This window comes from Perognathus longimembris, chromosome 1, assembly GCF_023159225.1.
Source record: "Perognathus longimembris pacificus isolate PPM17 chromosome 1, ASM2315922v1, whole genome shotgun sequence".
Classification (NCBI taxonomy): domain Eukaryota; kingdom Metazoa; phylum Chordata; class Mammalia; order Rodentia; family Heteromyidae; genus Perognathus; species Perognathus longimembris.
The window spans coordinates 87,526,353-87,546,817 of record NC_063161.1 but is presented as its reverse complement, the minus strand read 5'-3'; the positions used below and the strand labels follow the sequence as shown (position 1 = coordinate 87,546,817).

General features: G+C 42.4%; 1 protein-coding gene across 11 annotated transcripts in view; it reads right to left on the bottom strand.

Annotated features, from left to right (window-relative positions):
* Tle1 (TLE family member 1, transcriptional corepressor) overlaps positions 1–20,465 on the bottom strand; it is a 103,893-nt gene that overhangs the window by 81,717 nt on the left and 1,711 nt on the right. For all 11 annotated transcript variants that reach the window (XM_048331804.1, XM_048331883.1, XM_048331813.1 and 8 more), the window contains exons 2-4: positions 19,944–20,044; positions 18,485–18,548; positions 18,332–18,376 (exon numbers count right to left, since the gene is read on the bottom strand). In XM_048331804.1, the coding sequence (XP_048187761.1) occupies positions 18,332–18,376; positions 18,485–18,548; positions 19,944–20,044 (210 nt within the window). The remainder of the gene's footprint in view (positions 1–18,331; positions 18,377–18,484; positions 18,549–19,943; positions 20,045–20,465) is intronic.

Here is a 20,465-nt window from a genome sequence, read left to right as displayed (position 1 = left end):
CATTAGGGAGCTCAGGAGAAATTAGATAACATCAAATAATAGCAGTCCTAGTGGGAGGAAAAGCCTTCCATTCCACATCACAAACATCTATGAAGGTTGAAACAGCAATTGTGAAACTGAAATATGTCTATGTAAGGACAAAGACTGGAATATGCAAAAATCTGCTCGTGGCTGGAAAAAAATAGACCTCTGACTTTTGCACAGACTCAGTAACACTGCCATATCTAAAACACTCCTTTCTAACTTCAGCTACTACTGAGAAGGCCTGGATAGTGCAGGTCTTTTGATCTCTGGTAGTTGGTAGAAAAGTTTCTGCACCTTCCATCCCCACAATGCAAAAACCCAGAGTTCCCAACTCTAAACTGCTAGTTTACCATTGTTCTTAGTGGTCCCCATCAACAGCTCCCATTTTATTTGTTCCTCATTAGGAAAAGCAGTTTGATGTGACTGTGTCTGTAAGACATCAAAATCCTCTGCCAAAAATAAGACAAAGGGACCAACACAAGGCAACTAAGTCCCCAATTTTATAAGTTTCAGCTGAAAGGCCACACAGAAATGGCAGCTGTCACTCTTCTTCCTGAATAACTGTCTTGGGAAAGAAAAGAAACTACCCTAGAAGAAGATACAGGCCTCCTGGCACCAGTGGCTGTAATCCTCGGTGCTCAGGAGGTCGAGATCTGAGGATTGCAGTTCAAAGCCAGTCTGAGCAGAAAAGTCCCTAAGACTTTTATCTCCAATTAGCCACAAAAATGCTGGAAGTGAAAGTGTGGCTCAAGTGGCAGAGTACTAATCTTGAGAAAAACCTAAGGGATAGCTCACATCCTGGGCTCAAGGGAGGGCTAAAGAGATAAAGTGAGGGAGGGAAGAAGGGTAGGAGGTACAGAAGGGAGAAAGCAAGGCCAACAAGAACACTGCTGGTAAAGTTCCAGGACCATACCACCCCCAGCACTGCACACTCAGGGTGACAATTCTAGCTGAGAAGCTACCAGGCTGCCTGCCGGTGAAGAGGGAAGGATAGATGACAAGGCTCATGACTTCCCAGTGGGGGACAGAATTCTCTTTTCACCCACATCAGATGTCAGAAAGCTTGCAAAAAGGATCCACAGAAGCCAAAAGAGAGACTGAGGGGGAATAAAAACTAGTACCAGAATCTGCCTTAGGAATAATGCAGGGCTATATCCAGCAAGGTTGGTTTTTTTGTTGTCAGGTTTTTTTTGTCATGCAGGGGGGTGGTAAGGGCTGGGAGATCAGAGGTTGAGAGACACTGAGGCACAAAAGGAAATCGTAAGCAGTCAAGAAAGCACTTATTGTCTCAAAAGCATTTTAGAACATGAGTATGAACTCAGGGATGCTAGTAAGACTTTCAAAGCACAACCCCTGGGGAAGCTTAAGTATCTAGAAGATGGTACACACAAGGATGAGTGATGGCAAGATTCCCAGTGCAGAGATTCACTAGATATTGGCTCAGCTATGCACGTGGAAACAGTCAGGAGTGGTGTGTTAAACACAAATTCAATTCTCTCCCTCTCTCCCTCTCTCTCTCTCAGATTACTTTTTCACAATTAAAAAATCTCCATCAGTGCAATAAAATACAATCTACAGGGAAGCCTAAAGCAAAAGAAAAAAAATCATCATTTCGCCAAGCAAAGAACTTTCATGAGGGGAAAAAAAAATGTGTGTTGTATGAGAGACTACTATTCCTGGCCACAAGGACTAATCAAAACTATACATAATTAAAAGTACAGCAAAGAAAAAGCCCAAGCCTTCATGTGCTTAGTCACATCATCTTATTTTTTAACTTGTTACTTTGCTGCCTTAAGATATACTGCAGAAACAATTAAAAAAAAAAAAAGAGGAAGCAACTAAGAGCAATTTATCAGCCAGGAGCCACCACAAGTTCCCACACAAGTTTATTTTACACGTGGACAAATCAATCTGTGTGCTCCTGTGTGTGTTTTTAGAAAACATTCACAGATATTCTTCCATTAATTATGTGGGTTCCAGGACATGTCAATTCTGGTTTCCCAGAGCACCAGAAACCAAATTTAACCCACGTATTCTGTTACACTGGCCGTACTTGTGTGGTTCCCACAGGGCTGAGCTGGTTCAATAATGCTGCGCTCCTTCTGGAAGAACAAAATAGACTTCCTGCCATTTGGACTGTGAAACCCAGTAATCCACCAGGGAATAAAGGTCAATGTTGCACTTTTGGTTATTACGGAATCATTTGAGATGATCTGTGGTGAGGATGAGAGGAAAATCGAAGGCTGTGAGAACGCAGCAAATGGCTTGACCTCAGACCAATTTTCATCTCCATCTGTCTAATAGACACGTGGATACAAAGCCCTCCCCCGCCCTCCTTCTGGGCTCCTCTTTGCTGTTTTCAAATCCAAAGCACAAGCCAGGAACCAGTTAAACAGTGTTATTGATAAGGAGAAATACCTTCTCAGGCCGTGCTGCTTTGTTCAAGCATTAGGTCATCAGCTGAAGTTTGGAAGACAAATTTCTAGTTTGTAAGTAAGATTACAAAATAGAGATTTCAATGATTACAGCAAATTCATCTGCACTGGCCTGGTTGTCTCCTTACTTGTATGTGCAAATATATGCATGTTTACATCCCCTACCAAAAGAAATCCACACGATTTCTACTAAGTCTAATAACACACAGGCAAGGGAAACAGCAGTTCTGAGAACTGCCATGTTGCTACTCCATAAATCTGTTTCTTGTGTTTGTACTGGAGCCTGAGTGAAATCAAGAGCCTGTGCGAAATCCAGAGCCTGCGTGCTGTCCCTTAGCTTATCACTACCTAAGGCTAGCTCTACCACTTGAGTCACACACCTCCACTTTTAGCCTTTTTGCTGGTTAACTGGAGAAAAAAGTCTCAGAGACTTTTATGCTGGCAGCCCCCTCCCCACAAGTAGCTAGGATTACTGGTGTGAGCATCAAGATTTGTCTTCCTTCTTTTAATTTTTAATGTCCAATTAAAACTACTTGATCATTATTATGGCATTTCAACCCTTAAATATGAAATTTTCTAGGGAACCCACGGCCCAGTTATCACTAAAGCCAAGGAGAAATATTAGTATCCCTTAACTTTTTACCAGTCTTCCCCCGTACTGGTGTGGTCGCGCTACTTTTTAAGGATAATGGTGTGCCATATAGAAGTTTAGGCCCCCACAGTATATCAATGTCAAACAACATCGTGTCAAGCTCAGATTCAATTCAGGTAAGTGCCACTGCCAAATTTTCTTGTTCCCAGACGGGCTTTAAGATTATTTTATTGCTTAAAATTTAATTTGTTCCAACTCGTGTTTCCATGACAACGTTGGCTAACCCGCAAATCATTTGGGTAATTGGATATCTTATCTTTCTATTGCTCTCAAATCGAATGATTCTGCTGGAATTGTAACAGCCAATCAAATTTACAGTCCTCCTGAGTAATAGACTTGGAAAAGTAGCCACATTCATCTCCTCTTTACAGCCATATTAGCTAGGATGCGACAAACAGGAGAACCTCCACTCCAAATTACAAATGGTGTCAATACCAATATTCTCACGGTGCAAAGTCTACTCAAAAAGTCTGTCCCTTTTAGGTGGCTTTCATTCTACTTATTCCATGCTAAATGTGAGCAATCTCAGCCAGTACTTTGAAACAGAGTAGTCCTCCAGAAGTTAATCAGAAAAAATAAAAATAAGTTTAAGTAGTGGAGGGATGGGAGCTGGTGACTCATGCCTGCAATCCTAGCTACTCAGGAGATCTGAAAATCATAGATCTGACAAAAAAAAAAAAGCCCATGAGACACTGATTTCCAATTAACCAACAAAAGAACATCTGGAAGCGGACCATGTATGCTCAAGTGGTAGAGTGCCAGCCTTGAGCAGAAAAGGCTATGTGAAAGCTCAAGGCCCTGAGTTCAAGCCCTAGGCACAAGGGGAGAGAAAAAGAATATGGGGGTGCAGAGTATATTTGACCTTGTGATAAATGAGTGGAATGATCTTGGCTGCCAAACCTTATGTAATATCCTGACCTTGAACTGTGGGACTCTGTAGGTAACCAAGCCATACTTAACAAATTAGTCAAGAGATAATGAATACAAATTTAACAACCAGCTCACAATTCCCCATGCCCTCAAGAGAAATCCACATGGTCTAAATCTAACCTCTCCTTATGCTTCATTTACTCCACTAATATCACAGTGTCTAGGGTAGTCAATTATAAAATATAGATTTCTTTCTAGATTCAGAAGTTGGCAGTTCCCTTGTGGCATTGCTGGTATGATTTTGGCCTTTGGTGAGCTAGAAAGTACAGAACTTGGAAACATTTCCATGGTCCCATTCCAGTTTTTACAAGAGCTTTGCAAAGACATTGGCTCTGAGGGAGGTGATAGCTCAGACTCCAAAGAGCCAGCCTGCTTACAAATGGAAAAGGCCCGGGAACCCAGGCCAAATAAATGGCAGGCCAAAGGGCTAGGCTACCCCGAGTCAGTAGGGCAGGGTTGCTTCTCAAGTGACAGGACCCTTGAGCTTTTCAGACACCTTAGAAGCAGGCAGCTGAGCTTGTAAGCAGATCCTAGCACAACTTGAGCTGTACTACAGATACACCAAAGTTTCCTTTCAAGCCTGACAGCCTAAATTTCCACAGAGGTAGCCAAAATCCTAGCTACTTAGGAGACTAAGTAGGAGCCAGGTACTGATGGCTAATGCATGTAATCCTAGCTACTGAGTAGGCTGAGATCTGAGTATAGTAGTTGAAGGCCAGCTAGAGCAGAAGTCTCCCAGACTCTTATCTCTAATGAACCACCAAAAATTTGAAAGTAGAGCTGTGGCTTAAGTAGTTGAGTGCCAGACTCAACCAAGAACTGGAAGGAAATAAAAAACACTAACAACAACAACAAAAAAGCCTACCAGAGCAGAAAGCTCTCTCCTATCACCTCACTTTAGGTATTAGATTAGAAGAAAAGGGAGACATACAGGGTGCTAATCTGCACAGGCCTTCTCCCTTGAGATGGTAAAAAGCTACATGGCTTCTAGAATTTGGTATACAGACAGAAAAATGAAAGATTAGCCTGTTAAAAGAAAGCCCTAATGCTTACTGGTTGTTCTTGTGTTCTGGCAGGCTTAGATCACATCTCCATACTTCTGATTAATAAACAGTACCCATCTGGTCCACTTGGCACCACTGGCTAAGGATCAGAAGTTTGCTAGAGGACATGACCACAAGGATAAGTACGAGGCTGTCAGTGAGGAGCTGTCATTCAAGTCCCTACTTCCATTTCCTACACAGAGAGCAGGAAAGGTCTCCTTTCCCCAGTTCTCCCTATTTTATCCTGTTATGCTTAAACCTCTTGCTAAAACTTCCTTCTTGTGAGATCCCTTTGAAATCCTTTTCAGATGTAGATCTGAAGTTCCTAAATTTTGCATGGAAAGCGGGGAGCTGAAGAAAACCCTACCCCTTGCCCTCAACCTGTGAGTGACAAGATAACTTGAGCTCCACCAGAAGTTCAAGACCAACCTGGGCAACACAATCACCTCAAAAATCAATGAAGAAAATAAACTTCCAATATGTCCAATCTCAAAGGCTATTTTTTCTTATGAGAGAAGTCTCAAATACAAAACATCAGCACATAAACACTGTGATAGACAGCCTGAGAGTCCATGCAGTAGATGAAAAATAGAACCATAACTTTGAAAAGCTCTGCATAAGACCTTAGGCTTAAGACACCTTTTCTTTATCTAGCCAAGCAATTGGGCCTCCTAATTCAGACACAAGCACATTTATTTTCGTGACAACACATTATTCTTCACATCAGAGTTACATTAAAAAAAAGTGTCTGGGCTGGGGATATGGCCTAGTGGCAAGAGCGCTTGCCTCTTACACATGAGGCCCTGGGTTCGATTCCCCAGCACCACATATACAGAAAACGGCCAGAAGTGGCACTGTGGCTCAAGTGGCAGAGTGCTAGCCTTGAGCAAAAAGAAGCCAGGGACAGTGCTCAGGCCCTGAGTCCAAGCACCAGGACTGGCCAAAAAAAAAAAAAAAGTGTCTGACACACACCTCTTCCCCTTAATTTTGCCAAAACTCACTGCAATAAAATGAACCAAATTTTTGTTCATCCATCCTCTTGAATGAGAAAAAAATCATCATGACTTCATTTTCCCACATAGTTATATTCATTACTTAAAGTTGTTGCCTTTCCAAGGACAGATTTTGCTGGCTGGCCTGAGTAAGGCATTTTAATTCCTTTAGACTCTTTAGATAATAGGGAGAATGCCAGCAGCAGTGGCTGTTAATTTTTTTTACTTTTCTTTTTGAGCCTAAAGGTAAATGTTTATGATCTTAGACCGAATAGAAGACTTTACAAAGCCAGGAGCTGGTGGCTCACATCTCTAATCCTAGCCACTCAGAGGGCTGAGATCTGAGGATTGCAGTTCAAAGCCAGCCCTGGCAGGAAAACTCTATGGGACTCTTATCTCCAAATAACCAGTTAAAAAGCCAGAAGTAGAGCTGTGACTCAAGTGCTAGAGAGCCAGCCTTGGCAAAAAAAAAAAAAAAAAGCTAAGGCTCTGAGTTCAAACTCCAGTACTGACATAAGCATGCACACATGCGTACACACATACATACGTGCATACATACATGCAAGCACACACATATACACACAGAATTTACAATTTGGAGGAAATAAACTAAAGGTGCACAGAACAGAAGGAGGGGTTGGAAAGAGGGCAATGTATAAATGGAGTCTGGCCTGCAGGCCCAAGAGCAGGGGTAAGGTGGAGATTTAAAGGGATTGCTAACAGATTTAGTTAGGTAACAGCTGGGGACCCCATGCCAGGAGCAGCTTAACTACTCCTACAGGTGTAACAAACAATTCACATCCCCTACCCCAGGAGGAACAGACTACTCTCATTCCAAACCCTGTTTCCTAAGAGGAGAATGAGAAAATCTCCACCAAAAGGGAGGCTAGGGGTTGACAAGGAGTTCCTGCACATAATCAGGGCTATGACTCACGGTAAAAAGCTTATGATGATCCCACTGTAAAAAGCTTACTCTACAACAGCAAACAAACTAAACACCAGAAAAGAAAACTATCTATTTGAGCTGGGTGTGGTGGTGCGCACACCTGTAATCTTCACACTTGGGGAGGGGGGGAGTGAGGCAAGAGGATCGTGAGTTTAAAAGCCAGCTTGGACTACATAGCAAGAACCCTGTCTTGACAAAATAAAACAATTCTGAGAGTGGAGCAGGCACCTGTGGCTGCAGGCTGTGTGGAAACAGGATGGCCCTCCTTCACCCCTGTGGTCCATCCTTAATTTTTTTTCTCCATCCTAGCCTAAGACACAGAGCAATGGTGAGACCCCCTTTCCTGGAGCCGAAGAGCCCTTTTTATTTTCACTCACTAATCCATAGAAGCCTTTCAAATGGCACAAATAAAGGCAGCTGCATTTTGTTCTCTAAATCAATTTTCTCCCCCAGACATCAACTAGATGTTCCCGCACAGAGAAAGAACAGCCTTTCCCTTCTAATTCAAAAATCCATACTGCCATTGCCCTTGCAAACTGCTAAACAAGCAGTATCGGCAAGTCACTTGTGTTCTGTAATATATTTACTGCAAATCCCAATAGCTGCCTCTTGATGCAGTTTTCCGTTGTGTCTGAACATGTCAATACACTGGCTGGCCACCCTACCTGCAAAGAGCTCTGACCAGCTGCTTGCTCAAGGCATCCAGAGGGCCAGGGCACTGGGAAGGAACAAAGACGGCGGCCCTCCTGTGCTTGCCTCTGCTCTGCAGGCTAAAGGGCCTCCAAGAGGCTTGGTTTTCTGATAGTTCACACCCCAGAACCACCTCCCCTCCCTTCCTACCACCTGGACAGTTTCCGTACTAAAACAAGTTCAAAATTAAGACTCCTTTGGCAACAGTATGTCCTGGTTTCCTGCCTACGTACTCTAAATGGGATATGACGACTGGATGGGATGGGGACAGGACGGGAGGGGAGAGTTCTCTGTGTGAGTACCAATCTATGCTTTCAGGTAACAGTTGAAAAGAATGCACAGTAATGGGAGACAAAATGACAGAAGCAGTGACATTGATCAAGATGCATTGTGCTTACAAAGTCATTTGCTGAACTGAAACCCCTTTGTACAGCTACATAAAGATAGCAAAAATATAAAACAGAATGCACAGTAACCCCATATAATGGCGAACAACCTAATACAACCATGCCAGAAATTCAAGATGCACAACTGGCAAAGAAATATTATACAGACTTGTTAAGATGCAATTCCTAAAACAGAGGTCTTGATTACGAGTAATAGTTAAGGAAAAGTTCTGATCCTCTATTAAGCCTTTCCAAACTTGCCCAGATGCATTGTGGGGGTGGGAAGGGCACTCACTGTAAGATGCAGGAGGTACATCTCAAAATATGAGAAGACAATTTCTGGACTCCAGGCAGAATACAGGTGGGTGTAAGATGGATATCTGCTGTGGAGTTCTCTTTCCATGTCTTTTCTGTGTCTTTGAAATTTTCCATAATGAAATGTTGGGGATGGTGGGAGGACGACATTAAAGATTTAAAAGTAATCAATGCTTATGATCATTACTAATAACAAAAAGTGAATAAATTCAGATTGATTCCTTAAGAGAGACTTGCAATATCATCTATGCAGTCTACTGGCAGCTGTAGTCATCCTTAAGCAACAAGCAATGCTCCATTTCCACAACAGCAATCCATGCACATGCGCAATTCACAGCAAAACCCAGGCCTCAGAAGCACACAACTTTTGTTCTCTAAGTATAAACCCAAATATATTACTATAATTATGCTCCTCATTAAGAAGCCTCAGTGGATAGTCTAGTTGTAAATCATTTGTTCTAAAGAAAACAACAGAGTAAGTAGTTAGATGAGACTATTAGAACTGAGCTAAACAAGTTTCATTTTTAATGTCAGCATAAGGACCTGCAGTGTATGGGAACTCCTATACCAGTTTTTAAATCTAGGTTCCATGGACTTGTTGAAGAATCTTGAGATATACACAAACAATCTTAATTACTGGACAGAGGACTACTTTGTGTGTTTGTATGTAAAAAATGTATACAACTGGGTAGATGTGGTAGCTCATGTCTATAATTCCGGCTACTCAGAAGGCAGAGAGCAGAAGGACTGCAATTTGAGGCCAGCCAAGATAAAAAGTTAACAACTCTTCCACTCCACAAACAAGCTGGCATAGTGGCTTACACTTGTAATCCCAGGTATATAGGAAGTGTAAGTAAGAGGTGATCTGAAGTGGCCCCAAGTCAAAAGCAGGAGACCCTATCTAAAAATTAAAAGGGTGTGGGGGGAAGACTGGGTGACATGGCTCAAGTGGTAGGCAGAGTATCTGTCTAGCAAATGTAAAGCCCAAAGTGTTCAAACCCTAGTACCATCAAATATACACATACACACACTCTTAATATAAAATAGTTTGCACATGTTGGGGACCCAGAATAGTTGCAAAGAATACATTAGCTACACTCACAATGTATACACATATGCTCACACACACACACATGTGTGTCTATGTATGTGTGTTGTACACATACAAGTTATGCACCTATGCTGTGCATACAGCACACTGGGAAAGCAGACCAGACACTCAGCTCACACTCAAAGCTTCCAAAAGAAGCAATGTATCTATAGAAAAAAAGAAACACATGAAGAAACCTTACAACAACTGCAGCAAACAAGCAGTACCAGGCACTATCAGCCAGTCATAGAAGGCCACGAAGCAAGCAGGCAGGGTGTCTGAACTGGCCCTTGAACAAGTTTAAGGAAGGCCACATAAAGTATGACAAAAAGTCCTGGACTTTTACAATGGAACTGGAAGACACTAAATGTACTTGCATGTTCTGAAGAGCCCCACCTGGCAGGATTACAGGGCAGTGAGGAGAGCAGTGCCAAGTAAGAAAGGAGGAGAAAAAAACCCAGGGGCAGACACAGAAGGGGGAGAGTGAGAGGCAGAGTGAGAAGAAAAACCTTAAGAGAGATGCCACAGCCCCAAGTCCTTGACTGTGTCCTGCATGCTCAATCTTACAATTCTAAATAGGCAGAAAGGTTTGCAATACAAGCTAGTGGTCCTCACACTGAGTGGTACAACCAGGGGACACCTGGAAACCAAGGACTCAACTGAACACTTTTAGCTTCTCCATTTAAAATGTCCATTCCCTATAAATATCACACACACACACACACACACACACACACACACACACACACAGCCATCTACCATACAAATGACAACTAGGTAAGTAAACAACTTGGGTGATTTGTACTCAGACTTCTTGCTGGATCAATTAATGGGAGTGCCAGATTGAATCTAGCCCTGTCTAATATCACATGTATTCCAGCAACTTGAGACGTGCAAGTTCACACACACCTACATTCTCACAGACTAATCCATCTCACCTAAGGGATAATGAGTACTTGATAAGTATTTCCAGCACACTGAGAAAAGACTTCAGGGATGCTCAGCAGGTTGGACATACAGTTCTCTCCTTCTCTGCACCTTCCTCCCTCTATGTCCTGCAGAGAACAGCTTTTCTACCTATAGATGAGAGTCCACTGAAACCATTTCCAGTGGAACAAAATGAACCTGTACCCACCTTTGTTCTGCTACTGTGTTTGAGGTAAAAATGTGACACAGTAGCATACATATGCATGTGTACATATACATGAATGTGTACACATACATATACATATATAAATATAATACTGCCAGAAATTTTTTAAAAAATTGTTTTTTATATTTGGTGTGAGAGCTTTAAGAGGAAGCAGTGGTCATCTGTGTAATTCTATTCAAAAGCAGGTCAAAAGAATGAAACAACTCTTAATTTTTTCCAATTCATCAATGAAATACATAATTGTGCCAAAGGTAATTGATAAAAAGATCAACACTGCAAATCACACATGGTGACTGGACTGTCTACAAACTGTGCAACTCTGAAAATAAAACTATAGCATTTTTTCTTAAGTCAAATGAATGCAACATATCTCCTAATTTATGTTAAAGATCTGTTTTTTGTTTCACTAGTTCAAATCAAACCATGCTTTGGAAAAAAATTAGAAAATTTCTACCATATGTATACACACACACCTACCTACAAGTAGGCACAGAAATATACCCCCCCCCACACACACACAAGCTTAGGAAATGGATCAAGTGGTAGAGTAACTGCCGTGTAAGTATGAGATCTTGAGTTCAAACTCAGTACTGGAGGGGAGAAAAGGGATTAAGCTGGGGTGTAGCTCAGCAATAGAAGGTAGAATGATGCCCTGGCCCATGTAATTCCCTTAGCACTGCAAAACATGTACTACATATAGATCTTCATAGAACCATCTTGTGCTTCACTTGCTACTGCAGAATTTTCCAAAACTCCAAATGAGGAATATTTTGAAGATATAAAGGCCCCTACCTTGTGAAAAACAGCTAAGTAAAATGTAATTAAGTATGACAGCTGGATGCTGGTGGCTTAAGACTGTAATCCTAGCTACTCAAGAGGCTGAGATCTGCGAGTCACCATTTGAAGCCAGCCCAAGCAGGAAAGTCCATGAGACTCTTATCTCCGATAAACTACTCAAAAAAAAAAAAAAAAAAAAAAAGCTGGAAGTAGTTCTGTGGCTCAAGTGGTAGAGCTCTAAGCTTTGAGCAAGAAGAATCTCAAGGACAATGCTCAGGCGCTGAGTTCAAACCCCAGGACTAGTGCAAGCATGTGTGCAACACACACACACACACACACACATACACACAGCATACTATAGCCAGCCCTGGTGAACACCTATAATCCTGAACCTGGGAGGCAGAGGCAAGAGGAGATATGGTGAGACCTTACCTGAAAAAGAAAAAGGCGAGGGGTGGTAGTGGTGGTATATCCTACATTAAAGATTTTAGCTGTGGAATTCCATTTTTTTAATATGGGACAATGGAAAACGCCGCGGTTAGTGAAAGTAGGAAAAGAGTCTGACAAAGTCTAGTGGAGCCAAGAAACTCAGTTTCTTCCTATTAAATCCACTTTTAAAGACCCCAAAATATTCAATAATCAAAGAGCAGACTTTGGTCAGTAGAACTGTACAATGGTTCCATGAGCCAGTAACTAAATTTGTCTTTAGTTTTCAACTACTACTCAAAATGATTTATTTAAATATTAACTGAAAGAAATTGTCTTTGTTTCTTGATAAAACATGAAGTGGGAAAACATCCTCAGCCTTCAACAAAAAAGCTCAGAAACAGCACCCAGGAGCTGAGTTCAAGTCCTAGTACCAGCACAAAAAAATAATAAATAAATAGCTGGACACGGTGGTCTACACCTATAATAACCCCAGCTACTTGGCAGGTAGAAATTTGGAGGATGTTGGTACTCACCCAATGGTTATGCACCTGCCAATCTAGCTACTTAAGCCTAAAATGAGGTCCAAGGCAGCCAGTAAATAAATGAGAGACCCTATTCCAAAAGTAACTGAAGCAAAATGGGCTGGAGATATGGCTCAAATGGCAGACAGCTGCCTACCAAGCTTGAGGCCATGAGTTTAAATATCAATACCACTAGAAAAGGAAGAGAAAAGAAAAGAAAAAATTAGTAATCACAACGTGTATGTGTTCTGACGCCACATCTTCCTGATCCCAATGCTGGCCCTGGCCCAACTGCTGAGGGCACTGGCTGGGAGGTTAGTTACAGTTAAGTGGTGAAATCAGCTCTGCTTGTTGATTTAAAAAAAAAAAAAAAAACCTGCAGGCTAATCTTGTACCTCAGAGTCCAGGCTTTAAATACACCAGGAACTTAATCTCTTTGAACTTAGGATTGTAAAGGACAGGCCTGTCTAATGAAAATGAAGCTGGGGACCACTCCACTCTTGCCAACAGCCACCACCCTCCAATATTGCAGGATGATCAATGTGGGGAGGTGCTTAACTCTAAGGGCCTAATACTCCAGCTCCTCATTTTAGGGTCTGAGATTTTCAACTTTGGGGAAAAAGAAAAAAATACCAGGGCTGGGGATATGGCCTAGTGACAAAAGTGTTTGCCTCATATACATGAAGCCCTGGGTTCAATTCCCCAGCACCACATATACTATACAGAAAAGGGCCAGAGTGGCGCTGTGGCTCAAGTGGCAGAGTGCTAGCCTTGAGCAAAAAGAAGCCAGGGACAGTGCTCAGGCCCTGAGTCCAAGTCCCAGGACTGGGGAAGGAAGAAAGGAGGGAGGGAGGGAGGGAGGGAGGGAGGGAGGGAGGGAGGGAGGGAAGGAGGGAGGGAGGGAAGGAGGGAGGGAGGGAAGGAAGGAAGGAAGGAAGGAAGGAAGGAAGGAAGGAAGGAAGGAAGGAAGGAAGGAAGGAAGGAAGGAAGGGAAAGAAAGAAAGAGACAAAGAGAGAAAGAGAGAGAGAAAGAAAGAAAGAAAGAAGAAAAAAAAGAAGGAAAGAAAGACAGAAAGGGAAAAGAATACCAGCCTAGAGGTATAAGTCAGTGGTAGAATAAACGCCTGGCAAATGTGTAGTGATTCAGAGTCCCTACCCTGCCTCACCCCAAAAGTTCCAGAAGAGAAACCTGGAGACAAAACAGAAAAAAAAAAAAACAAAACAGGAAGAGTTACACTTACAGGTAAGAAGTAAATGTCACATCGTAGGAATTAACTCTAACAGTAATCCCTAACAGTTCCACTTAAGTACTTCACAAACACACCAATACTACACACTACAGAATAACTTATTTTCTTAAGAGAAAATGTTAAACAAGCATCAAAATTATGAAAACAAATTCAGCCCAAAATCTGTATAGCCCCAAGGCTCAGTGCTTATTGAAATAGAACTCAAAGCCCACAAGTGTTAAGCTTTTTGTCCTTACTCAACCACAACCAGGATTGCAGAACATATCATCTTTCCTTTCTGTCCTAGTGATTTACTTTGTGTATACATGCACACACAATACTAGGGTTTTTAACTCGATGCTGTGCCTGAGCTTTTTAGAGTCTCACAGGCTTTCCTGCCCTGGACCATTTCAAACCCTGATCCTCAGATCTCAGCCTCCTGAGTAGTGAGGATTACTGACATGAGCCACTGTTAGCCTCAGGTACTTTTGTTTGTCTACTTCTCAGCTCAAAACCAAGTGACTGGTCAAGTTCACTTTATGGCCTCTGCTAGGATTCCTAACATGATTCTGTTCTTAAAAACTGGAGGACACTATTGTTTATTGAGATATAACTGTCTACTTTCCCATAGTTTATTAAGCCCCCCATAGATACCAGTGCTGATTTCCCTAACTTCTAGACAATGCACCTAGGACTGATGGGTCCTACAAATTGTAACAATGATCAACACAACTAAAGGGAACTGGACAGACATGGGTCACACATAGCCCTAAAGGTGATGCTGCCATTGGCTTCATGTTCCCAAGGGCAGCTGAGTAGGGACAGGAAGCCATGCAAGCAATGCTAGCTAAGGCTTCAACAGATGGTAGGCCTGACCAAGCCTCAGATACTGCCCAACCACATGCCCACAGCCATAGATGGAATAAGACATCCATAAAGGTACTTTGCAGGATGCCTATGGAAATCAGGGGAGAGATATCCCTACTGAAAACTGTAAAACAGATGCCACAAATGATAAGAACAACTTACAATTGGCTTTTTAGTTTACTTTTTCCCTTTGTAATTTTTTTTGTGTGTGTGGTGGTACTCGGTTTAAACTCAGGCTTTGCACACACCTCCAGCCATTTTTGCTCTGGCTGTTTTTGAGACAGGGTCCCATTTTTTTTGCTAGGGTTGGCCTGGCCTGATACCTTGTTACTCAACGTGGCTCTGATAACAAGGGGGACTACCACCATGCCCCATATTTACTATCAAGACGGGATCTTGTGAACTTGTGCCCAGGCTTTCCTGGAACCCAATCTTCACATCTCAAACTTCTACCATAACTGGGAAATCAGGCAAGTACTCCTTCCTCCAGGAATTAAGTTGGAAAGTTTTTTGCTGAGGCTGTCCTTGAACAGCAACCTTGCAACTCCTCTGTAGCTAGGATTATAGGCAGGAGTCACAAGTACCTAGGTTAGATTTTTTTTTTTGGAAAGGTGGTTCTATTTTCCAGGTTGATTTCATTATTTGCCATCTTCCTATGTAGTTGGGAATAGAGGCATGCACCTCCACCCCCTCCTCCAGCTTATAGCCTGGTTTGTTCAACATGCAGAAAATATACACAAATGAGACACATAAGGCCTGTTTATGCGCTTACAGTACATCTTGTTCCCAGGAACAGCAAAGGTAACACAAAAGGCCACAGAAAAGCAACTGCTCTCCAACTGAGGCTCAGCCCTTGTAAAAAGCAGATTTCCTTCAGCTTGCTAGCTCTCAGCGGGCCCCAATGCTCTCATGGTCTGAGAAGTTCCCACTTCTCCCTTGCTTAGAAAAGTAGCATGAGCTTACCATCTTACATGGCTAGAGATGATAGGCAAGGAACTATTTAAAAAATAAATAAAAGCCCTAAAGGGCAGGGGTAGGGGGGACTGTCTTAATGTTACAAGCAGCTGCCTTTTCAGTACCCAGCAACAGTCCAGCAGAGAAAGCAAAGGGGAAGGCTTATCAGGAAGTGTTGACACAACATAACATGGACCACAGGCACCACACTAACTCAGGAAACCACAATTATACCATTCTTCATTTGGACGCACTTCCACTTTAAAACTTCCAGACGGAAAAGCCAGTGGTGAGATTTGACACTGAACTCTAACATTCTCTCCTCCTGACAAACCCGTTGAAAGGTGGGAAGGGAGAGTGGGTCGGTCGTCACTGGAGACAAATCTTAACAGCATGAAAGCTCTCTCCTTGGATAGTTTCCCCATCGCTGCAATTTTTTTTTCCAATAACAAAGATGTTGTCAGAAATGACAATTTTTCGTGTCCCCTGATGATGGCTGGCTAGCATTTGGTTATAAGCCATAAAGCAGGAATAATTTCAGCCTGTCAGGAGTCTCACTAATGCCCAGTTTCCCCCCAGAGAAAATTCCTGTCAAATCTAATGAGAGCTCCAAAGGCCCTCTCTACAATATAATGAGCACTTAGGCCATGCTGGTGATCAGGCGGCAAAAAGCATCAATTTGAGCCTGGCTACACCCTGGGGGCCAGACGTCACCCGTTTTAATAAGAATTATGATTACTAGCGGCACCAAATGCCTCCTCAGAACTTATTATTAATGGGTGACATTCAGAAGGATGTGTTTCAAATGTAAGACCACTTTAAACTGAATTACAGCACTCCTTTGCACACCACTCTAGTGAAGGGTCTGTCAGCACTGACAATATAAACTAAATTTCAGGGGGCTTAATACCCTGCTATGAAGAACATGGCGTCTCTCAGCTTTTCACATTTTTCAAATTACTGGGCCAATTATACACAGCATATTATTAGCGCAGAGTCTCATAGACAGACAGTATATAACCAACAAATGTCCAGCTCGGTACAGAAACTCATTAGAAAACTATTTTCACTCCATGGGGTTTCTGACCCTCCTCACCCCTTCTCCCTTCTTCCTACATGATAAAGAAAAGGTCACCCCCACCATGTACCCTACAGGAACCCAGAAGAATTACACACCTCTTTCACTTCCCCCAATAAAGCCAGCACCAGTACACAACATCATAAAGGGGTGGTGTTCCCTTGTAAAGACTCAATGAGGTTATTAAATCCGTGGAGTTTATGGGTTTAAGAAAAAATGCAGTCTCCTCTTACCCTTTCAGAATACTTATTAAAAGGTGGGAGGGGGGAGGCCCTTTAGGGTAAGATTTAAAAAAAACACAACACCACCAGTAAGAAGTGGGAGGGGATAAAATCTCCTAAGCCAAGCTTATTTGCATAATTAATTTAAATGACCCAAGTTAGCCATAGATCTTCTGACCTATTTACTCAACAAATTACAACTGCCCTACTCCAAAAGGTAGAAGCCATTGAAATAAAATAACCTTAATATAAAGAAGACTACCAACTTGGCAAATCAGAGTAAAATCAGCAGTTTTTAAAAGGCCTAATTATATTACCAGTGAAAGGCCCTGAACTTGGCTATCTCTTTCCAAACACCTAGCTGAGAACTGATCTCATGCACACGATAACATTATGAAACCTATGATGAATTAAAAATCAAAGAGTGCAGATTTACAAAAGCAGAATTCAACTCTGAAACACACTTGCTTAATGAAAGTCTTTGAATATAAGGAAGATCTGAAGGCTGAACTAATCAATTTCTCCACTGTGCCCCAGCCGGTCAGCTATGCTCTTTAATTTAATGAAACAAGGGTTTGAGTTGAAATAGCACATATACATCAAGTAAGAATTGTATTGTTGCACTTTGAAATGTGTCCAACTGTGCAACTTCATCTGATGATAATTTTTTAAGAGGCAATCGATTTCTAAAAGACTTATTGTACCAGCGTCTTGATGAAAAAGTGAATGTCAGCATATCTCCAGAATACTTACACCCTGCCATTAATGCTTTCTTTGGCAGACAATGACTACTCAATCGAGGGTCCTTTGGGCTGAGCAATCATTTAGCTTTTCTTCTCTTATGAGGTCCTTAGTGCCTTGTTCCAGCTCAATACTCTTTTTATACACCATTATAGTAGCCATAAGTGTGAATTTTATGGGAACTTGCAAACTCATAGTCATAGCTAGAGCTTTCCAGTCACTAATCTTTTCATGCTTTTAAAACCACTAGGACTGAAGCAACTCCCAACATATGCTGAGGCTGTAAAGAATGCTTTTTTTTCCACCTCCAAACCTGCATCAAACAAGAAATTTTTCAAAAGGATGTTTGCTAATAAGACAGTAATCCTGAGTGTCTCTTTATGCTGCCCCAAAGCACCATCTACAAAGAATATTCCACCGTCAGTCATATACCTTGTTTAATCTGATTAGAGAAACTCCAAACTGCTGTTCTTTTCCCCCCATGGGACCACACTTCCTTCCACAAACAGCACAGAAATATCACCTAGCTCTACAAGATATCCCAGATCTCTGAACAAGGTAAATAAATCTATCCAGGTGGAAAAGTAACCTCTGAGTCTAAGATACTATCTGCCTATAAACAGGCCAGTTTACATTTTCAAAGCACCTCTTACCTAGTCACTTAAGCACCATGTTAACTGTCAAAAAGCAATCTTTACTACAGAATAACCTACCACCAACTTCTCAGGAAGGCAGGAAAATAGCAGACAAACATTTACCCCTCGTAACCCATGATCGTAGCCCTTGATCACAAAGCCAGAACTGTAACAACATATGAAGTGGTTTCTCATTGAAGCTTGAGATTTAACTAAAGCTTACCTGTTTGTGCATTTCGATGTTTAATCCGTATGACATTTCATAATACTGTAAAGAGAAAAAAGAACCAAATATTTCATCAAATCTCTGTAATACTCAGAACACATATTTGCTAATATCTTATGGAAAGAAAGAAGTTCAGTCTGGGATACCTACCATCACATAGTGCCTCTGCATTTCTGTTTTTTCACTGGCCAGTTTCTCACATTCCAATTTAAGGCTAAAAAAACAAAGCAGGCAACTTAGCGTAAACATTAGGTCACTTGTTTTAACATCTGTCTCACATATTTGCACTTCAAGTAAAAACAAAGACCAATTTGGAAAAGCCATGAACTACCTAGGTAAACGCCCAAAAGCTTTGTTCTTGTGTTTAACAGAAAAAAAAAAAAAAGAATAAAGCAAATAGTACAGGTTATTCTTCCACTCAGCTACTGCTCTTGTCCATCTTGGTGCATACCTGGTAAGACTGGAAATTTTTTTTTTTAATTCTTCCAAATAGATTGTTCCTCATGTTCATTTGTTCCCTACTTCCTAGCATCAAAATTAGCTTCTGGGGACTACATCAAAATCTGGTCTTTACATAGTCTTTCATTTCCAAGATAGGCTGTACCATTTGTGCCAAATGAAATAGTCTCTAGGCTTTAAAATGTGGCCTGAAAAGTTACTTGGACAATGGCTACTCCCTTTCAAAAACCCTTTGGTTTTCTAAATCCCTGCCAAAATATGTCGAGGAGCTACTGCAATGAAGTGGGTTGAAGTTCTCCCTGCTCCATAAACATGGTGTGTGCAAGTATGCCTCAAGCTCTTAGAGATATTACTCACAAGTAGACAAAAGGTCAATAATCAGAAAGCTCCCGACAAACTGAGAAAATATACACTAAAGCCATGACAAAGTAAAAACTGTCATTAGAGTTATTTCTCAGCTCCAATGAGCCACAGGCTCACAGAAAGAACTAAATAAGCCTGACAATTCACTACGGGCAGTTTCCACTTAGAATTCTTTGACCATAGGTATCCTTAGAGGTTGACATTCCATACACATGGGGCTCCATTCCCTTGTCCTACCCCAAACCACCCAGAATAAGGTCCAAGCATGTATGATTTCCCCTAACTCACTAAGAAACCCCTTCACCCATTACCACTGGAGATGGGCCTAGCTAACAGCATCTGGCTGCCTCGGATGGACTTTGTCTTAGACAACCCAATTTTCTCCTATGGCAAACAGCAGATTTCAACATGGCTTTGGTTTCCTGAACCCCCGCACTGAGTGCTGAGGCATCGATTGAACCAATGTTTCAGCTCAGCCTGTTACAAGATAAATAAATGAAGTGCAAATATTGACGGTTCTCATGCAACTCCTAAATACACGAAAAAGGACTCCCTGGAACAGCGGCAAACGGGCAAAAGGGAAACAATGGGAGGAGGAGGAGACAAGAGAGGAGGCAGCCCATAAAGAGCCAGAAAAGGGGGTAACATGAATGACAGGTCTTAACTGCGACTCCACACGCCACCGCCTGGACACAAATACTAAGTACAGCCGCCGCCGCCGGCCTGGAGTGAAGAAGGGCAAGGGGCCCCGTGGGTGACCTCTGGCCTGGGGTGGCCTGACACACACCTGTGATACTGCGCCTGCAAGAACTGGAATTCTTCTTTAATCCGATCCAGGGACTCCGGGATGGTGAACTTGAAGGGCTGGCCTGCAGCCTGGTGCGGCGTCTGAAGGCGACCAGCAAGGAGGGCAGAGGGATGAGGAGGATGCGGGTGGATGGACAGGGCGGGCAGGAGAGGGAGGAGTGGTTAGGACATTAAAAAAAAAAAAATCAAGTTAAAATGGGCGGCAAACGGGATTCCCCAGCCCCCCACCAGAACGCAATCCCAAACTCGAGTTGAGGAGCCACTTTAGTAGAAGGACAAAGTGGACCTTCCGGCCCCAGCCCCCGGCTAGAAGCTCGGAAGCTGCCCCAGGCCTCCAGGGCGAATTGCGTTAAGTGCCTCTGGGTCACCATAACCCAGGCAAGGGGGCTGCCTCGAGGATAAGCCAGGCAGTTGCCTGCGTGACCGCCCCGAAGGGTGGGGGTGGTGACAATGACCCAGGGGGATCAGACAAGAAAAACAACTCCCTCCATCTCCCTGTTCC